The following is a 19,276-nucleotide window of genomic DNA, read 5'->3' as shown; positions in this document are numbered from 1 at the left end:
TTAGTTGCCATACTAATATCCTTTTAATGAAGTGTCTGTTCATATCTTTCCACTCTTAAAAACTGGGTTGTTTTCTTATTTTTAGAGACAGAGTGAGGGATGGAGTAGAGGGGAGGGAATGGGATGGGGGAAGGGCAGAGAAAGTGGAAGAGAGAGAATACCAAGCAGGCTCCATGGTTAGCACAGAGCCTGATGCAGGGTTCAACATCACAACCCTGAGATAACAACTGAGCTGAAATCAAGAGCAAGATGCTCAAATGATGGAGCCATCCAGGTGCCCCCTGTTTTCTTAAGTTTTTAATTTTATTTTTAAAAGGTTTTATGTAGGGATCCCTGGGTGGCGCAGTGGTTTGGCGCCTGCCTTTGGCCCAGGGCGCGATCCTGGAGACCCGGGATCGAATCCCACGTCGGGCTCCCGGTGCATGGAGCCTGCTTCTCCCTCTGCCTGTGTCTCTGCCTCTCTCTCTCTCTCTGTGTGTGACTATCATAAATAAATAAAAATTTAATTAAAAAAAAATAAAAGGTTTTATGTATTTATTCATGAGAGACCCAGAGAGAGAGAGGCAGAGACCCAGGCAGAGGGAGGAGCAGGCTCCCTGTGGGGAGCCTGATGTGGGACTCGATCTCAGGACCTGGGATCACAACCTGAGCCGAAGGCAAACATTCAAGGTGCCCCTGTTTTCTTATGTTTTAAGAAGTCTTTATATATTCTGAATACAAGTCTTTACTCAGATACGTGGTGTGCAAAAATTTTCTCCAAGTCTGTGGCTTTTCTTTTCATTCTCTTAACAGTACTTGTCACAGAGTAAATGTTTTGAATTGTGATAGTCCAATTTATTATTTTTTCCTTTATAGATTATGCTTTTAAAGTTGTATCTAATAACTTTTTGCTCAAAGGTAACACACACTTTGTGCTGTTTTCTTATACAACTTTTATAGTTTTTCTGTTTATATTTAGACCTATAATCAACTTTAAATTAATAATTGTACCAAATATGAGGTATCAATGTTTTGTTGCATATGGATATCCAATTGTTCCATGTTACTTTTTGAAAACCAAATCTTCATAGAAAGAATTGACTTTGCATTTTTGTAAAAAATCAGTTGACTATATTTGTATGAATCTATTTCTGAGCTCTCCATTTTTTCCCATTGATCTATGTGTCTGTCTTTTTCCCAGCACCACATTGCTTTGATTACTGTAGCTTTATAGTAAGTCCTAAAGTCAGGTAGTTTGAGGTTTTTTTTTTATTATTTTTTTCAGAATTGTATTGACTAGTCTGGTAACTTTGCCTTTCCACATACATTTTATTTGTTAGGTTTTTTAAAAAAGACTATTTCTTTGAGAGAGAGAGAGAGCATGTGAGTGTGGGAAGGGGCAGGGAGGAGAAGGAGAAGCAGACTTCCCATTGAGCAGGGAGCCTGATGCAGGGCTTCATCCCAGGACCCTGAGATCAACCACTGAGCCACCCAGGCGCCCCAATCACATACATCTTAGAATCAGTTTGTTGATATATACAAAAAAGCTTGCCGGGATTTTAAGTAGGACTGCACTGAATCTATACATCATATTGAGAATTCACATTTTAATAATATCGAGTCTTCTAATCCATGATTATGGAATGTCTTTCCAATTATTTAGTTGATTTCTTCCACCAGTATTTTGCAATCTTCTACATACAGATTCTAAAATATTTAACTAGAGGCACCTGGGTGGCTCAGTGGTTGAGCATCTGCCTTTGGCTCAGGTCATGACCCTGGGGTCCTGGAATTGAATCCCACATTGGGATTCTGTGTCTCTCATAAATAAATAAATAAAATCTTTGAAAAACAATAAAATAAAATATTTAACTACTTAACCTAAGTACTTATTTTTTGGTGCTATTATAAATGGTATTGCTTTCTTAATATCAAATTTCGGTTGTTAGTTGTTATTATATAGAAAATGACTTCTGTATATTAACCTTGTATCATACAACTTCATTAGACTTACTTTCTTTTTTTTAATAAATTTATTTTTTATTGGTGTTCAATTTGCCAACATATAGAATAACACCCAGTGCTCATCCCATCAAGTGCCCCCTCAGTGCCCATCACCCAGTCACCCCCACACCCCGCCCACCTCCCCTTCCACCACCCCTAGTTCGTTTCCCAGAGTTAGGAGTCTCTCATGTTCTGTCTCCCTTTCTGATATTTCCCACTCATTTTTTCTCCTTTCCCCTTTATTCCCTTTCACTATTTTTTATATTCCCCAAATGAATGAGACCATATAATGTTTGTTCTTCTCCGATTGACTTATTTGAACTGGAGGGTATTATGCTGAGTGAAATAGACTTACTTTCATGAGTTTTTTTTTTTTTTTTTTGTAGATCCTTTGGCGGTTTCTATAAAGATGATCATATCATTTATGAAAAAAGTTTTATTTCTTCCTTTCTAATCTGTATGTCTTTATTTTCTTCCTTTATTGCACTAGTTAGGATTTCCAAAACAATGTTGAACACAAGTGGTGAGAAAAAAAGATCCTTGTTTTATTCCTGATCTTAGAGGGAAAGCATTCGGTCACTCTCTCTCCTTTTTTAAAAAAAGATTTTATTTATTTATTCACAAGAGACACTGAGAGAGAGAGGCAGAGACACAGGCAGAGGAAGAAGCAGACTCCATGCAGGGAGCCCGATATGGGACCCGATACCAGGTCTCCAGGATCAGGCCCTGGGCCAAAGGCCAGCTCTAAACCGCTGAGCCACCCAGGGATCCCCTCGGTCGGTCTCTTGACATTAAGCATGATGCTTATTGTATATTTTCATATGTATCTTTCGTTATGTTAAGAAAGTTCCCTTCTATTTCCATTTTTTTGAGCTTTTATAATAAGTGGGTATTAAATTTTGTTAGATTGGTTTTCTGAACCTAATGAGATGATCATATGGTGTTTCTTAGTCTATTCATTTGGTGGATTGCATGGATTTTTTTTAATATTGAAAGATCCTTGTATTTCTGGGATGAACCCTACTGGGTCTGGATGTATCATCCTTTTTATATATGGTTGGGTTCAATTTGTTAATATTGTACAAGGATTTTTGTGTTTATGTTCATGAAATACTGGTCTATAGTTTTCATTTCTTTTACTGTCTTTGTCTAAATTTGGTATTAGGGTGATGATGACCTCAAAAAATAAGTTGGGAAGTGTCCCTTATTATTTTATTTTATGGAAGAGAATGTATAGAATTGGTGATATTTCTTTCTTAAATGTTTGGTAGAATTCATGAGTGAAACCATCCTAGCCAGGTGTTTTCTTTTTTGAAATTATTTTTACTATTATTTATTTAATAGGTTTGGGACTATTATTTATAATAATGATATTAATTATCATAAATATTCACATTTACTTTTTCTTGAGTAAGTTTTGGTAGTTTGTGTCTTGATTAGTCTTCTTAGGCCACCATAGCAATATGCTTGCTTAAAGAATGGAAATTTATTTTCTCACAGCTCTGGAGGCTTAGAGGTCCAAGATCAAGGCAGCAGCCAATTTGGTTTCTGGTGAGAGTTCTCTTCCTGGTTTGTAGATGGCCACCTTCTTACTATGTCCTCATGAGAGAAAGAGGGTTGGGGGTGGGGGGCTATCACTGGAAAATATCACTACTCTTCCTTTTTCATAATAAGGATAGCGGTTTATTTAGGCCATGGCTCTACCCTCATGACCTCATTTATTCACCTCCTTAAAGACCTTAACTCCAACACAGTAATATGAGGGTGGATTAGGGCTTCAACATGAATTTGGGGGGAGGGGAACAATTTGGTCTATAGTAGCATATTTGTAGGAATTGGTCCATTTCACCTAAATTATCAAATTTGGGCAGCCCAGGTGGCTCAGCGGTTTAGTGCCGCCTTCAGCCCAGGGCATGATCCTGGAGATCCAGGATCGAGTCCTGTGTTGGGCTCCCTGCATGGAGCCTGCTTCTCCCTCTGCCTGTGTCTCTGCCCCCCTCTCTCTCTCTCTGTGTATGTGTCTCTCATGAATACATAAATAAAATCTTTAAAAAATTATCAAATTTATGGGCATAAAGCTGTTTCTGGTATTCCTCTTATTCCCCTTTTAGTATCTGCAGGATCAGTGATAAAGATTCTTGACATTAGTAATTTGTCTTTTTTCCCTTTCCTTGGTTAGCCTGGCTAGAGACTTACCAATTTTATTGATATTGTTAAACAAACAGCTTTGGGTTTATTGATATTCTTGGGTTTTTTTTTAAAGATTTTATTTATTTATTAATGAGAGACAGAGAGAGAGAGAGAGAGAGAGAGAGAGGCAGAGACACTGGCAGAGGGAGAAGCAGGCTCCATGCAGGGAGCCCGATATGGGACCCGATACCGGGTCTCCAGGATCAGGCCCTGGGCCAAAGGTGGCGCTAAACCTCTGAGCCACCCGGGCTGCCCCTATTCTTGTTTTTTTTTAATCCCTATTTTCAATATCATGGATTTCTGCTCTAATTTTTACTATTGCTTTCCTTTTGCTTGCATTGGGTTTAATTTGCTCTTCTTTATCTAATTTCCTAATGTACAAGTATAGGTAATTGATTTTAGACCTTTATTCTTTTCTAGTATATGCATTTATTGTTACATATTTCCCTCCAACCACTGCTTTAGTTACTTACCATAAATTTCGATAAGCTGTATATTAATTTTCACTTAGTTTGAAATATTTTTTAACTTTGAGACTTTATACTTATGCATTTTTTGGGAAGTGTACAGCTTAATTTCTAAATATTGGAGACTTTTCCAATTATCTCTCTGTTATTGATTTTTAGTTGATTCCATTGTGGTCAGAGTACATACTCTATGTTTTTAGACCTTTTTCAACTCATTGAGAATTTTTTAATGGCCCAGAATGTGGTCTATCTTGGTGGATATTTCATTTACATTCCAGAACAATGTGTACTTTACTTTTGCTGGATGGATTGTTCTATAAATGTCAAATAGGTCAAGTTGGTTGATAGTGCTCTTCAGGTTATTTATATCCTTACTGATTTTCTCCCTGCTTAATCTATCAAAAACTGAGGGGGAGGTTGTAAAGTCTCCAAGGAAAATTGTGGGTTTTTTATTTCTACTTTTATCTCTATCAGTTTTTGCCTCATGTAATTTGATGGTTTGTTGTTAGATGCTACATTTTTTAGGATTGTTACATGTTCTCTAGAGAACTGACCCCTTTATCACTATGTCATGTGCTTCTTTATCCCTAATAATCCTCCTTGTTCTGAAGACTGCTTTGTCTGAAATATAGCTACTAATAGTTTGATTGTTACTTGCATGGTGGTTCTTTCTCCATCCCTTGATATTGTCCCACAGATTCTGAATACTGGGTGTATTTTTGTTTTCTCTCTCTGTCTCTCTCTTGCATTTCAGTTTGGGTAATTTCTATTGATCTATCTTTTACATTTACTGATTCTATCCTTGAATGTGTGAAGTCTACTGAAGAGCCCACTAAAGTCATTCTTCAATTCTGTTACCATGATTCTGATTTTAAAAAATTCTCTCATATTTTCCATCACTCTGCTGACATTATCCACGTGGTCTTTCATTTTGTCTACCTTCTCCATCTGAATCCTTAACATATTAATCATAGTTATTTTAATTTCCTGACCAATAATTTTCACACCTGTGTCACATGTGAATCTAGTTCTTTTTTTAAAAAAGATTTTATTTATTCATGAGAGACAGAGAGAGAGAGAGAGAGAGAGAGGCAGAGACACAGGCAGAGGGAGAAACAGGCTCCCTGCAGGGAGCCCGACATGGGACTCAATCCCGTGTCTCCAGGATCAGGCCCTGGGCTGAAGGCGGCGCTAAACTGCTGAGCCACCGGGGCTGCCCGTGAATCTTGTTCTGATGGTGCTTTGTCTCTTCACATTATTTGTTGCCTTTTAACATGCTTTTTAATTTTGTTGTTTAAAGGCACACATGTTATATAAAGCAATAGACACTAAGGTAAACAGGACTTTAGGGTGAGTATTTATACCAATCTGGCCACGTGATGGGCTATGTCTGGTGTTTGTTGTCTCTATGGCTACCAAAGGCATTAAATTCCTTGTTTTTGTCTCCCTTCTTGGCCTTGGCCCTTATCTTTGTGCTGCACCTCAGAAACAGTCTGTATCTGGCAGCTCTCCCAGCTGTAATCCACTGTTATTTTAACTGCAGGCTTATTAGCTGGTTCTAATGTTTGGGGGAGATGGGCATTATCTAATACTCAGATTAAGTCTCAGTCTTTGGAGTGAACAGTGGGCCTATGTCTTCGGAGTATAGCCTTCACAGTTGTTTTTGTCCCTTTCCAGGGTTATGGGTTGAATTGTATTCCCCCAAAATACATAATATTAAGGAGTATTAGTATTAATATTCCCCCTAGTACCTGTGAATGAAACTATTTGGAAATAATAGTTCTAATTATTGAAGTCCTAATCCCTAGTACCTGCAAATGAAACTATTTGGAAATAGGGTCATATGGAGTAGAGTGGGCCCTAAATTCAACAACTGGTATCCTTATAAGGAAAGATATGTTTGAAGACACAGAGGAGACACAGTGAAGAAGACATGTGATGACAGAGGCAGAGAGTGGAGTCATGTTGGCACAAGTCAAGAAACACCAAGGTTGTCAGCAGCCACCAGAATCTAGAAGAGCCAAGAAAGAGCCATTGAAGGGAATATATCAATGCCTTGATTTCCGACTTCTAGCTTCCAGAACTCTGAAAAAATAAATTCATGTTGTTTTAAGCCAACTAGTTTATGGTAATTGGTTATAGCAGTGTTAGGAAACTAATACACAGGGGTAAAGCTTTTTTCCCACTCTGCCATCTAATATTTATCTGGCTGTATCATTCCCAGTCTATGCATTTGAAGCCCACTTCCCTATATACTGAGGCTTTCTTTTCTTTCTTTTTTCCCCCTTATATGAAATAGGGAGACAGAGTAGAAGTAGAGTAGAGCAATGTTACCTTCCCCCTGTTGGGATGAGATTTTACTGTCTCCTTAATATTATTTTTGTCTTTCTTGCAACCTGTAGGATAATCTTGGAAATAAATAGCTAGAAGTCCTCACAACTCTACAGAAACTATTTTCAGTCCAATAAGAACTGATATTAAACAGCAATGTAAATAAATTGAACACCTGAACTGTACACTTAAGCAATGGATAAGAAGGGGCACCTGGGTGGCTCCAGTTAAGTGGCTGACTCTTCAGCTCAGGTCATGATCTCAGGGTCCTGGGATAGAACCCCATCTCAGGTTCCATGTTCAGCAGGGAATCTGCTTCAGATTCTCTCTCTCCCTCTCCTTTGGCCCTCTCCTTCACTCACTCGTTCTCTCTCAAACAAATGAATCTTTTTAAAAATGAGTAAGATGTAAAATTTCATTTTTGGGAGATATATATAATAGACTAGTACTCAGCCATGGAAAAGAATGAAACCTTGCCATTTGCAATGACATAGATGGAGCTAGAGAGTGTTGTGCTAAGTGAAATAAGACAAATACCATATGATTTCACTCATATGTTCAATTTAAGAAAGAAAAAAATGAACAGGGGGTGGGGGAAAGAGAGACAAACCAAGAAACAGACTCTTAACTATGGAGAACACACTGATGGTCACCAGAGGGAAGATGGGGGGGGGGGGAAGGGTTAACTAGGTGATGGGGATTAAGGAGGACACTTGTGATGAATACTGGGTATTGTAGGGAAGTGTTGAAGCACTAAATTGGACACCTGAAGTTAATACTACACTATATGTTAAATAACTGGAATGAAAATAATAACTTAAAAAAATAAAATATCTGTCTCCATGAACCTTACCAAAATGGTCTTCATGTTGCTGCCAATTACAATTCAGAGACTTGGAGGCTGTATGGTGCCACTGGATGGCTAATGGAAACAAGCTTTTGAAGCTGGGCTGTTGGAAAGTCCAATATGTGACTCCTCCCCTCAGCAGGTTTTGGAGCTTGCTTTGTAGGTGGGATAGTCTGTGGCACCACATCCTAGAAAAGATGACAATGAGAAGAGAGAGTTAGTAATAGTACTAAATAACTTTTATGAGGTTGTAGGAATAATATTACAGATGTAACTATATAAAAAGGATAGATTTAATTATCCTAACTATAGAGGATTAAACAAAGGAAATATTTTGAAAAGCTGAGCACAAGTGGTCTATAACTATTATTTTCATTTTCTCACCAGTATTCTTATTTTATGCCTTGTAATCTTGCTTCTATCATACTGTTGAACTGAAGTAGTTCTTTAAAACTTCACTAATTTTAACCTTCCAACCACATATAAGAATTGCACTTGAGATCTCATCATTCTCAGTCTCTCCACTGTGACACTACTGATTACTCTCACCTCACTCCTTGAAACGTCTTTTCCCACTGATTTTGTGTGATTGTGAGCAAGTTACTTAAACTCTCAGTGACCCTGGTTTCCTGTTTTGTAAAATGAGGATAATAATAATACTCATTTCATGGGTTTCATATGAAGACTAAAGTACTTAGAACTGTGTCTGTCCCATAGTAAGCCCTATATATGTTGGCTGCTATTATTATCATTATTATAATAGTTATTGTTAGGGAGAAAATATATCTGTTGGTAAAAGTACCTTGATAAACCTGCTTAGAGTTGGTGACTCGCTCTGTATCATGGTTTCAGGAAAATTAAAAAAATATCTTTAAAGATTATTTATTTATGAGAGAGAGACAGAGACATAGGCAGAGGGAGAAGCAGACTCCCCATGGGGAGCCCAATGTGGGACTCCATCCCAGGACCCCAGGATCATGACCTGAGCCGAAGGCAGATGCTCAACCACTGGGCCACCCAAGTTCCCCAGGAAAATAAAAATCTTCATTTACATAATACATTTAAAAGTATTAATTTGTCCCATGGGAAAAGAAGGAGAAAGCCATGCAACTGCAGAGAAGCCATACAATGCTTGATGTGAACCTTCTCAACAACCCCTATGGTCACTAAACCCATGCAATGATTATTTTCAGTACATATGTGTGTGTGCGCGCATGTGTGCGCGCGCGTGTGTGTGTGTGATAGACACTAAAGGGACTGAATTTCATGTTGATGTGAGATGACACCAATCATATATGCAAAGGCCATAGCGAGAGATGTAACAGAATATGCTGATGATTTGGGGAGGGTTCCAAAATAATAGGCTAGGAAATCAAGAGCTAAAGTCAAGTTTATTGAGATTTAATGGGTGCAGGTAAGGAGCAGAGCATAGAGAGGCCTCTGCGATATCTGGGTCACATTTATGTTTTCCACTATCTACTTCCCAACTTCCTACATATAGGTATTATCTAAAACAGAGGCTAGTAAATTATGGCCCATGCCTATTTCTATATGGTCCACAGGCTAAGAATGGATATTACATTTTACAGGGTTGTAAACAAAAATAAAAAAGAATATGAGGCCAAGACCATAAGTGGCCTGCAAAGTCTATAATATTTGCTATTTGGTACTTCAAAGTACAATTTTTCCAACCCCTGGTCTAACACTCAATTCTTAATCAAATACTCTTCTCCTTTATTTGAACTACTCCCCCCCCAAAACTCCCCCCTTACAAACCTTTCAGTAAGTATATTTATTCCTTTCTTCATTATTTCACCCAATAAATATTAGTGAGCATGTCTATAACAGGTACTTTCTTAAGTACTGGGAAAATAAACATAAATAAGTCTGCAATTCCAGGCACCGTTCAAGAAGCTCACAATGTAGTGGGGAACAAAGACCGACAAAGGGTGATAGCTACTACTACTTATGATATCTTTAAACTCACTGAAAAAGTGCAAAGGAGAAAGCACGTAATTATGTCTGGTAAAACCAGGAGGATTTCACGTGATCTGTGTTATTTGTAGAACTGTATCATTGTTTTGTATTTACTTACAAAATGAGATTTGCACATGTGTAAAATGAAAAAAGTAAAGAAAAATCAAAATAACACAGAAATATATAAAATAAAAAGTGAAAGCCTCCTTTCCTCAATATTTGTCGTTCCCATTGCTTCAAGAAACGTCATCAACAATCAACAGTTTGGAGGACCAACTTCCAGATCACACAGTTTAAGTCTCCAAACCTTCTATACACACACATACAAAAATACATTTTTGCATTTGATAGTTTTCAGATCACTTGCACATAAATATTTAAGACTGTTATTAGTGGATCACATGCTATAGATTTAGCATGTGTTATATTTATGTTTAAATTCAACATTATTAACATATTAACACATGTTATATTTAACATGATAAGAAACTCCATAACTGTCATCCAAAGTAGCTGGACTATTTTGCATTCCAATAGCAATGAATCAGAACGTTTTCCCTCTCCTTGCTGTAACTTGGTATTGTCATTTCTAAAAATATAGCCAGGGGCAGCCCTGGTGGTTCAGCGGTTTAGCGCCGCTGTCAGCCCAGGGCGTGATCCTGGAGAAGCGGGATCCAGTCCCACGTCAGGCTCCCTGCATGGAGCCTGCTTCTCCCTCTGCCTGTGTCTCTGCCTCTCTTTCTGTCTCTGTGTCTCTCATGAATAAATAAATAAAATCTTAAAAAAATAAAAATAAAAATTTAGCCATTCTAATAGTTGTGCATGATACCTTATTTTAATTTGCATTCCCTAATTATATATGATATTGTGTATCTTTTCATAGTCTTAATTGCCATCTGTATATCTTCTTTAAGCCAAGTATCTGTTCAGATCTTTTGCCCAGTAAACACTTTTTTAATTAAGATTTTATTTCTTTAGAGAAGTCTATTCACAGTAAAATTGAGGGAAAGATACAGAGATTTCTCATACCACCCCTTTCCCTACACATGCATAGGCTGCTTATCAACATCCCCCATCAGAGTGCTACATTTGTCACAACTGATGAACCTACATTGACACATCTTTATCACCCAAAGTGCACAGTTAACATTAGGATTCACTCTTGGTATTCTACATTTTATGGGTTTGGACAAATGCATAATGACATGTACCCATCATTATATAATCATACAGAGTATTTTAACCTCTTGACTGCTCTAAAAATCCTTCCTGCCATGAATTTTGATATCCAATATTTCCATTCTTCAGTTAGTTTAATATATTTTCTTTTTTTAAAGATTTTATTTATTTATTCATAAAAGACACAGAAAAAGGCAGAGACCTAGGCAGAGGGAGAAGCAGGCTCCAGGCAGGGAGCCTGACGTGGGACTCGATCCTGAGACCGCGGATCACGCCCTGAGCCAGGGGCAGGTGCTCAACTGCTGAGCCACCCAGGCATCCTTAAGATATTTTCTAATTTACACTGTGACTTTTAAAATTTGACCTACAAAAAAATAAAATAAAATAAATAAAATAAAATAAAATAAAATAAAATAAAATAAAATAAAATAAAATAATTTGACCTACAGGTTACATAAAAGTCTACAACATATTGTAGGGAGATTTTTCTAGTTTTCTCATTATTATTTTGTAAGTTTATTTCATTGTGGCCAAACAAAGACAAACAAACAAACAAAACAGTATAATTGTAACTGTTTGAGACCTACCTTATGGCCCAGAGTATCATCTATTATTTTGCATGCATAAAAAGGATATGACAAAATATATCTCTGTCTAGTAAAGATTCCTACACTTTGAGCATTTCTCTACTGACTTCAGAGCCTGAGATTTCCATATTAGTTCAAACTTTGGATTTAGGCAACACAGGGATCCTATTACCATGTAATCTGGCTATGGGTACTTTCACACATATAGTTTATCAGAATGGTTCGAATCCTCAACAGAGTTAACATGTGATGAGGAAATCAAGATACATCTAAGTAGAGCTGGTTGTTGAGAGTGGTTTCGGATCAAACTACCACTGAATGGGATCCCAGGTGACCATGGAAAGACCCTTGAAAAGGCAATCCCTGAAAAGGGGGTACCTGTACCCCTTTTGTGCTAGAAAAAGTCAACTTTGTATGTCATTAATATATATATTAATAATATAATTAATGTAGTGTTAATAATATAATTAATATAATTATAATATAATTAATATATCTATTAATGTACCTATCTGTTGTCTTTTGGATAGTATTTGCGTTGTATATTTCTTTCACCCTTTTACTTTCAGTTGTCCTATATTTTTACATTTAACTTGTGTTTTTTATAAATAGCAGTTATATTTTTTTTATATTTTGTTTTTTATTTTATTTTTTTTTTTTTTAAATTTTTATTTATTTATGATAGTCACAGAGAGAGAGAGAGAGGCAGAGACATAGGCAGAGGGAGAAGCAGGCTCCATGCACCGGGAGCCCGACGTGGGATTCGATCCCGGGTCTCCAGGATCGCGCCCTGGGCCAAAGGCAGGCGCTAAACCGCTGCGCCACCCAGGGATCCCCTATTTTGTTTTTTAAACAGCTTAATAATCTTTGTCATTTGATTACTGTGTTCAGTTCATTTACATTTAACATAATTGTTGATATACTTGAGTTTATTTTTTTAAAGATTTTATTTATTTATTCACAAGAGAGAGACAGAGACAGAGAGAGAGAGGCAGCGACACAGGCAGAGGGAGAAACAGGCTCCATGCAGGAAGCCTGACGCGGGACTCGATCCTGGGTCTCCAGGATCACACCCTGGACTGAAGGTGGTGCTAAACCACTGAGCCACCCGGGCTACCCTATACTTGAGTTTAATTCTATCGTATCAGTATTTGCTTTCTATTTGTCTTGCCCATATTGCTACTTTTTTTTCTTGCTTTGTTTTGCAATGATTACGTAGTGTCTATTTCTCCATTTCCTCCTTTGTTTACTTGATAATTATACATTCTTTTACTGGTTTTTAAAAAGGAGTTATTGTAGGGCTTACAATGTGTATCTTTGATTTATTAAATTATAATACAAATTAGAAAACTTATATTAACTCTATTTCTACTCCTTCCACAACTACTGTTGTGTATTTTAATCAAAACACACATATCCCAAATGACATGACATTACTATTTTTGTTTTACGTGATCAATGGACATTCAGATCTATCTACATATTTAACCTCTCCATTATACTGCATTCCATCAGATAACTCCAAGCTTTCATTTGGGATTGTTTTCCTTCTGCTTGAAGATCATTAATATCATTAATATTTCCTTTGGAGTTTAGCAGCAGATTCCCTAAGTTTTTGACCATCTAAAAAAACCTCTTTTTCTTTAATATTTGAAGGCTATTTTTACTGGATATTAAATTTGGCAGTTACCTCCTCCATCATTTTGAAGATACCATTATACTATCTTCATGGTTTTTTAAAAAGAATTTATTTATTTATTTATATCATGATGACACTAAAATCATATCTTTCAATAGTAACTCTGAATGTGAATGGGCTTAATGACCCCATCAAAAGGCGCAGGGTTTCAGACTGGATAAAAAAAGCAGGACCCATCTATTTGCTGTCTACAAGAGACTCATTTTAGACAGAAGGACACCTACAGCCTGAAAAAAAAAGGTTGGAGAACCATTTACCATTCGAATGGTCCTCAAAAGAAAGCAGGGGTAGCCATCCTTATATCAGATAAACTAAAATTTACCCCAAAGACTGTAGTGAGAGATGAAGAGGTACACTATATCATACTTAAAGGATCTAATCAACAAGAGGACTTAACAATCCTCAATATATATGCCCCGAATGTGGGAGCTGCCAAATATATAAATCAATTATTAACCAAAGTGAAGAAATACTTAGATAATAATACACTTATACTTGGTGACTTCAATCTAGCTCTTTCTATACTCAATAGGTCTTCTAAGCACAACATCTCCAAAGAAACGAGAGCTTTAAATGATACACTGGACCAGATGGATTTCACAGATATCTACAGAACTTTACATCCAAACTCAACTGAATACACATTCTTCTCAAGTGCACATGGAACTTTCTCCAGAATAGACCACATATTGGGTCACAAATCGGGTTTGAACCGATACCAAAAGATTGGGATCGTCCCCTGCATATTCTCAGACCATAATGCCTTGAAATTAGAACTAAATCACAACAAGAAGTTTGGAAGGACCTCAAACACGTGGAGGTTAAGGACCATCCTGCTAAAAGATGAAAGGGTCAACCAGGAAATTAAGGAAGAATTAAAAAGATTCATGGAAACTAATGAGAATGAAGATACAACCATCCAAAATCTTTGGGATGCAGCAAAAGCAGTCCTAAGGGGGAAATACATCGCAATACAAGCATCCATTCAAAAACTGGAAAGAACTCAAATACAAAAGCTAACCTTACACATAAAGGAGCTAGAGAAAAAACAGCAGACAGATCCTACACCCAAGAGAAGAAGGGAGTTAATAAAGATTCGAGCAGAACTCAACGAAATCGAGACCAGAAGAACTGTGGAACAGATCAACAGAACCAGGAGTTGGTTCTTTGAAAGAATTAATAAGATAGATAAACCATTAGCCAGCCTTATTAAAAAGAAGAGAGAGAAGACTCAAATTAATAAAATCATGAATGAGAAAGGAGAGATCACTACCAACACCAAGGAAATACAAACGATTTTAAAAACATATTATGAACAGCTATACGCCAATAAATTAGGCAATCTAGGAGAAATGGACGCATTCCTGGAAAGCCACAAACTACCAAAACTGGAACAGGAAGAAATAGAAAACTTTAACAGGCCAATAACCAGGGAGGAAATTGAAGCAGTCATCAAAAACCTCCCAAGACACAAGAGTCCAGGGCCAGATGGCTTCCCAGGGGCATTTTATCAAACGTTTAAAGAAGAAACCATACCTATTCTCCTAAAGCTGTTTGGAAAGATAGAAAGAGATGGAGTACTTCCAAACTCGTTCTATGAGGCCAGCATCACCTTAATTCCAAAACCAGACAAAGACCCCACCAAAAAGGAGAATTACAGACCAATATCCCTGATGAACATGGATGCAAAAATTCTCAACAAGATACTGGCCAATAGGATCCAACAGTACATTAAGAAAATTATTCACCATGACCAAGTAGGATTTATCCCTGGGACACAAGGCTGATTCAACACCCGTAAAACAATCAATGTGATTCATCATATCAGCAAGAGAAAAACCAAGAACCATAGGATCCTCTCATTAGATGCAGAGAAAGCATTTGACAAAATACAGCATCCATTTCTGATCAAAACTCTTCAGAGTGTAGGGATAGAGGGAACATTCCTCGACATCTTAAAAGCCATCTATGAAAAGGCCACAGCAAATATCATTCTCAATGGGGAAGCACTGGGAGCCTTTCCCCTAAGATGAGGAACAAGACAGGGATGTCCACTCTCACCACTGCTGTTCAACATAGTACTGGAAGTCCTAGCCTCAGCAATCAGACAACAAAAAGACATTAAAGGCATTCAAATTGGCAAAGAAGAAGTCAAACTCTCCCTCTTCACCGATGACATGATACTCTACATAGAAAACCCAAAAGCCTCCACCCCAAGATTGCTAGAGCTCATACAGCAATTCGGTAGCATGGCAGGATACAAAATCAATGCCCAGAAATCAGTGGTATTTCTATACACTAACAATGAGACTGAAGAAAGAGAAATTAAGGAGTCAATCCCATTTACAATTGCACCCAAAAGCATAAGATACCTAGGAATAAACCTAACCAAAGAGGTAAAGGATCTATACCCTAAAAACTATAGAATACTTCTGAAAGAAATTGAGGAAGACACAAAGAGATGGAAAAATATTCCATGCTCATGGATTGGCAGAATTAATATTGTGAAAATGTCAATGTTACCCAGGGCAATATACACGTTTAATGCAATCCCTATCAAAATACCATGGACTTTCTTCAGAGAGTTAGAACAAATTATTTTAAGATTTGTGTGGAATCAGAAAAGACCCCGAATAGCCAGGGGAATTTTTAAAAAAGAAAACCATATCTGGGGGCATCCCAATGCCAGATTTCAGGTTGTACTACAAAGCTGTGGTCATCAAGACAGTGTGGTACTGGCACAAAAACAGACACGTAGATCAGTGGAACAGAATAGAGAATCCAGAAGTGGACCCTCAACTTTATGGTCAACTAATATTCGATAAAGGAGGAAAGACTATCCATTGGAAGAAAGACAGTCTCTTCAATAAATGGTGCTGGGAAAATTGGACATCCACATGCAGAAGAATGAAACTAGACCACTCTCTTGCACCAGACACAAAGATAAACTCAAGATGGATGAAAGATCTAAATGTGAGACAAGATTCCATCAAAATCCTAGAGAAGAACACAGGCAACACCCTTTTTGAACTCGGCCACAGTAACTTCTTGCAAGATACATCCACGAAGGCAAAAGAAACAAAAGCAAAAATGAACTATTGGGACTTCATCAAGATAAGAAGCTTTTGCACAGCAAAGGATACAGTCAACAAAACTAAAAGACAACCTACAGGATGGGAGAAGATATTTGCAAATGACATATCAGATAAAGGGCTAGTTTCCAAGATCTATAAAGAACTTATTAAACTCAACACCAAAGAAACAAACAATCCAATCATGAAATGGGCAAAAGACATGAACAGAAATCTCACAGAGGAAGACATAGACCTGGCCAACATGCATATGAGAAAATGCTCTGCATCACTTGCCATCAGGGAAATACAAATCAAAACCACAATGAGATCCCACCTCACACCAGCGAGAATGGGGCAAATTAACAAGGCAGGAAACAACAAATGTTGGAGAGGATGCGGAGAAAAGGGAACCCTCTTACACTGTTGGTGGGAATGTGAACTGGTGCAGCCACTCTGGAAAACTGTGTGGAGGTTCCTCAAACAGTTAAAAATAGACCTGCCCTACGACCCAGCAATTGCACTGTTGGGGATTTACCCCAAAGATACAAATGCAATGAAACGCCGGGACACCTGCACCCCGATGTTTATAGCAGCAATGGCCACGATAGCCAAACTGTGGAAGGAGCCTCGGTGTCCAACGAAAGATGAATGGATAAAGAAGATGTGGTCTATGTATACAATGGAATATTACTCAGCTATTAGAAATGACAAATACCCACCATTTGCTTCAATGTGGATGGAACTGGAGGGTATTATGCTGAGTGAAGTAAGTCAGTCGGAGAAGGACAAACATTATATGTTCTCATTCATTTGGGGAATATAAATAATAGTGAAAGGGAATATAAGGGAAGGGAGAAGAAATGTGTGGGAAATATCAGAAAGGGAGACAGAACGTAAAGACTGCTAACTCTGGGAAACAAACTAGGGGTGGTAGAAGGGGAGAAGGGCGGGGGGTGGGAGTGAATGGGTGACGGGCACTGGGGGTTATTCTGTATGTTAGTAAATTGAACACCAATAAAAAATAAATAAAAAAAAGAATTTATTTATTTATTTATTTATTTATTTATTTATTTATTCATTCATTCATGAGAGACACAGACAGTGGCAGAGACACAGGCAGAAGCAGAAGCAGGCTCCTTGCAGGGAGCATGATGTGGGCCTCGATCCCAGGACCCTGGGATCATGCCCTGGGGTGAAGGCAGATGCTCAACCACTGAGCTACCCACACATCTCTCTTTACGTTGTTTTTGTTGAAACGTCAACTCCAATCTAACTGCTGCTTCTTGTAAGGTAATACATCTTTTTTCTCCAAGTATCTTTATGTTTTCTTCTTTTTCTTTATTTTTTAGCAGTTTTTACAAAATACATGTATATTTTGTATTTATTCTTCTTTGAGTTACAGCACTTTTTGAATCTATGCCTTGATGCTTGTGAAAGGCATAATCCTAAAATGACTTCTGGTGACCCTTGCCAAATTATAATCCCTTCCCCTAGAGTATGAATATGATGGGATTTCACTTGAGTGATCAGGCAATGTATCTGGCACAATGGACTTTAAGAAAGATCATCGCCTGGTCTGATCTACACCAGCAATCCCTTAAAAGGGACAGGGCTCTTTCTGGTGAAAGAGATTTGAAGCCAGAGAGGGATTTGCTGTCAAGGGGAGTCTCCATTATCTTTGAAGGTAGAGGGGACTACGAGGTAAAGTAATGCATGCAGTCTCAAGGAAATGACATGACATGCAAGGAGGAAACAGCAACCTCAGGCCTGAGGCCATGTGAAACTGAATTCAGCCAACAATCTGAACAAAGCTGGATGGGTGCAATCTTATCTAGAGCCTCCAGAAAGGAAGGCAGTTTGGCCAATACCCTCATTTCAGCCTTTCATACACTGATCAAAGAACCCAGTCTGGTATTCTGAACTATAGAACTGTGGGGGTGCCTGGGTGGCTCAGCGGTTGAGTGTCTGCCTTCGGCTCAGGGTGTAACCCCAGAGATCCGGGATCCAGTCCTACATCGGGCTCTCCACAGGAAGCCTGCTTCTCCCTCTGCCTATGTCTCTGCCTCTCTCTTTAATGAATAAATAAGCAAAATATTTTTTAAAAAGAATAAGAACTGTGAACTAGTAAGTGGGTATTAGTTAAATCTACTAAGTTTTTGGTATTTGGTATGCAGCAATAGCAAAATAATACAGTGCTTTTGTTACTTTTAGAAAACTCTTACTCATTGTCTCTTCAAACATTGCTTCTGCACCATTCCGTCTCTCCTCTCCTTCTGGGACTCCTACTACAAATATATCAGACATGTATTAGGTGCCACACACTGTTACAAGTGCTGGAAATATATCAATACATAAAACAAAACAAATATTCTTGTTCTCACGAAGCACCTTCTAATGACATCCTGATATCTACTATACCTAAACTGGCTACTCTCAGTGTTCTTCCTCACAGTCAATTCCAGTACCATCCAGTCAGTTCTATGACTGGTTCAACCTGAAATCTATGCTTTGAACTTGATACCTCCTCTTTAAAATTTCTCCCATACAGGCAATTATCAAATCATTACTTTTACTTCCTACATCATTCCCAAACCGGAGCCACTGCATTGTAGCTTTACTTGCTACATTCTCAGTCAAAACCCACCATTATTTCTCACTCAAAGACTATGATATTTTTCTAGTTCATCTATCCATATACAACATGCCGTCCCTTCAAACCACTTTGCACGCTGTAGGAAGAGTGAACTAAAAAATAGATTTGTTGGCGTGTCATTCCCTTTGAATGGATCCCTAAGGCCTTCAAGGTAAAGTCCAATTTCTTTATCATGTTATATAATATCTTCTATTACCTGGTCCTGAGCTACCGTACTTCCTCCTTTACTTTATGTCTCTATCTTCCTTCTTCATACATTTTGATGAAATTATATGTTTTTATGTCTTTC

At 37.8% G+C, this 19,276-nt stretch overlaps 1 protein-coding gene across 4 annotated transcripts in view; it reads right to left on the bottom strand.

The window, feature by feature from the left end:
* TMLHE (trimethyllysine hydroxylase, epsilon) overlaps window positions 1-19,276 on the bottom strand; it is a 117,839-nt gene that overhangs the window by 78,798 nt on the left and 19,765 nt on the right. For 3 of the 4 annotated variants that reach the window (XM_072818155.1, XM_072818157.1, XM_072818158.1), the window contains exon 2: window positions 7,825-8,006. In XM_072818155.1, coding sequence (XP_072674256.1) covers window positions 7,825-8,005 — 181 coding nt within the window. In that variant the 5' untranslated portion in view covers window position 8,006. Of the gene's footprint in view, window positions 1-7,824; window positions 8,007-18,556; window positions 18,620-19,276 lie in introns of all 4 variants that reach the window. The other variant, XM_072818156.1, reaches the window with a different exon arrangement.

The sequence above is a fragment of the Canis lupus genome, chromosome X, assembly GCF_048164855.1.
Source record: "Canis lupus baileyi chromosome X, mCanLup2.hap1, whole genome shotgun sequence".
Taxonomy (NCBI): domain Eukaryota; kingdom Metazoa; phylum Chordata; class Mammalia; order Carnivora; family Canidae; genus Canis; species Canis lupus.
This window is presented reverse-complemented; position numbering and strand designations above follow the sequence as displayed.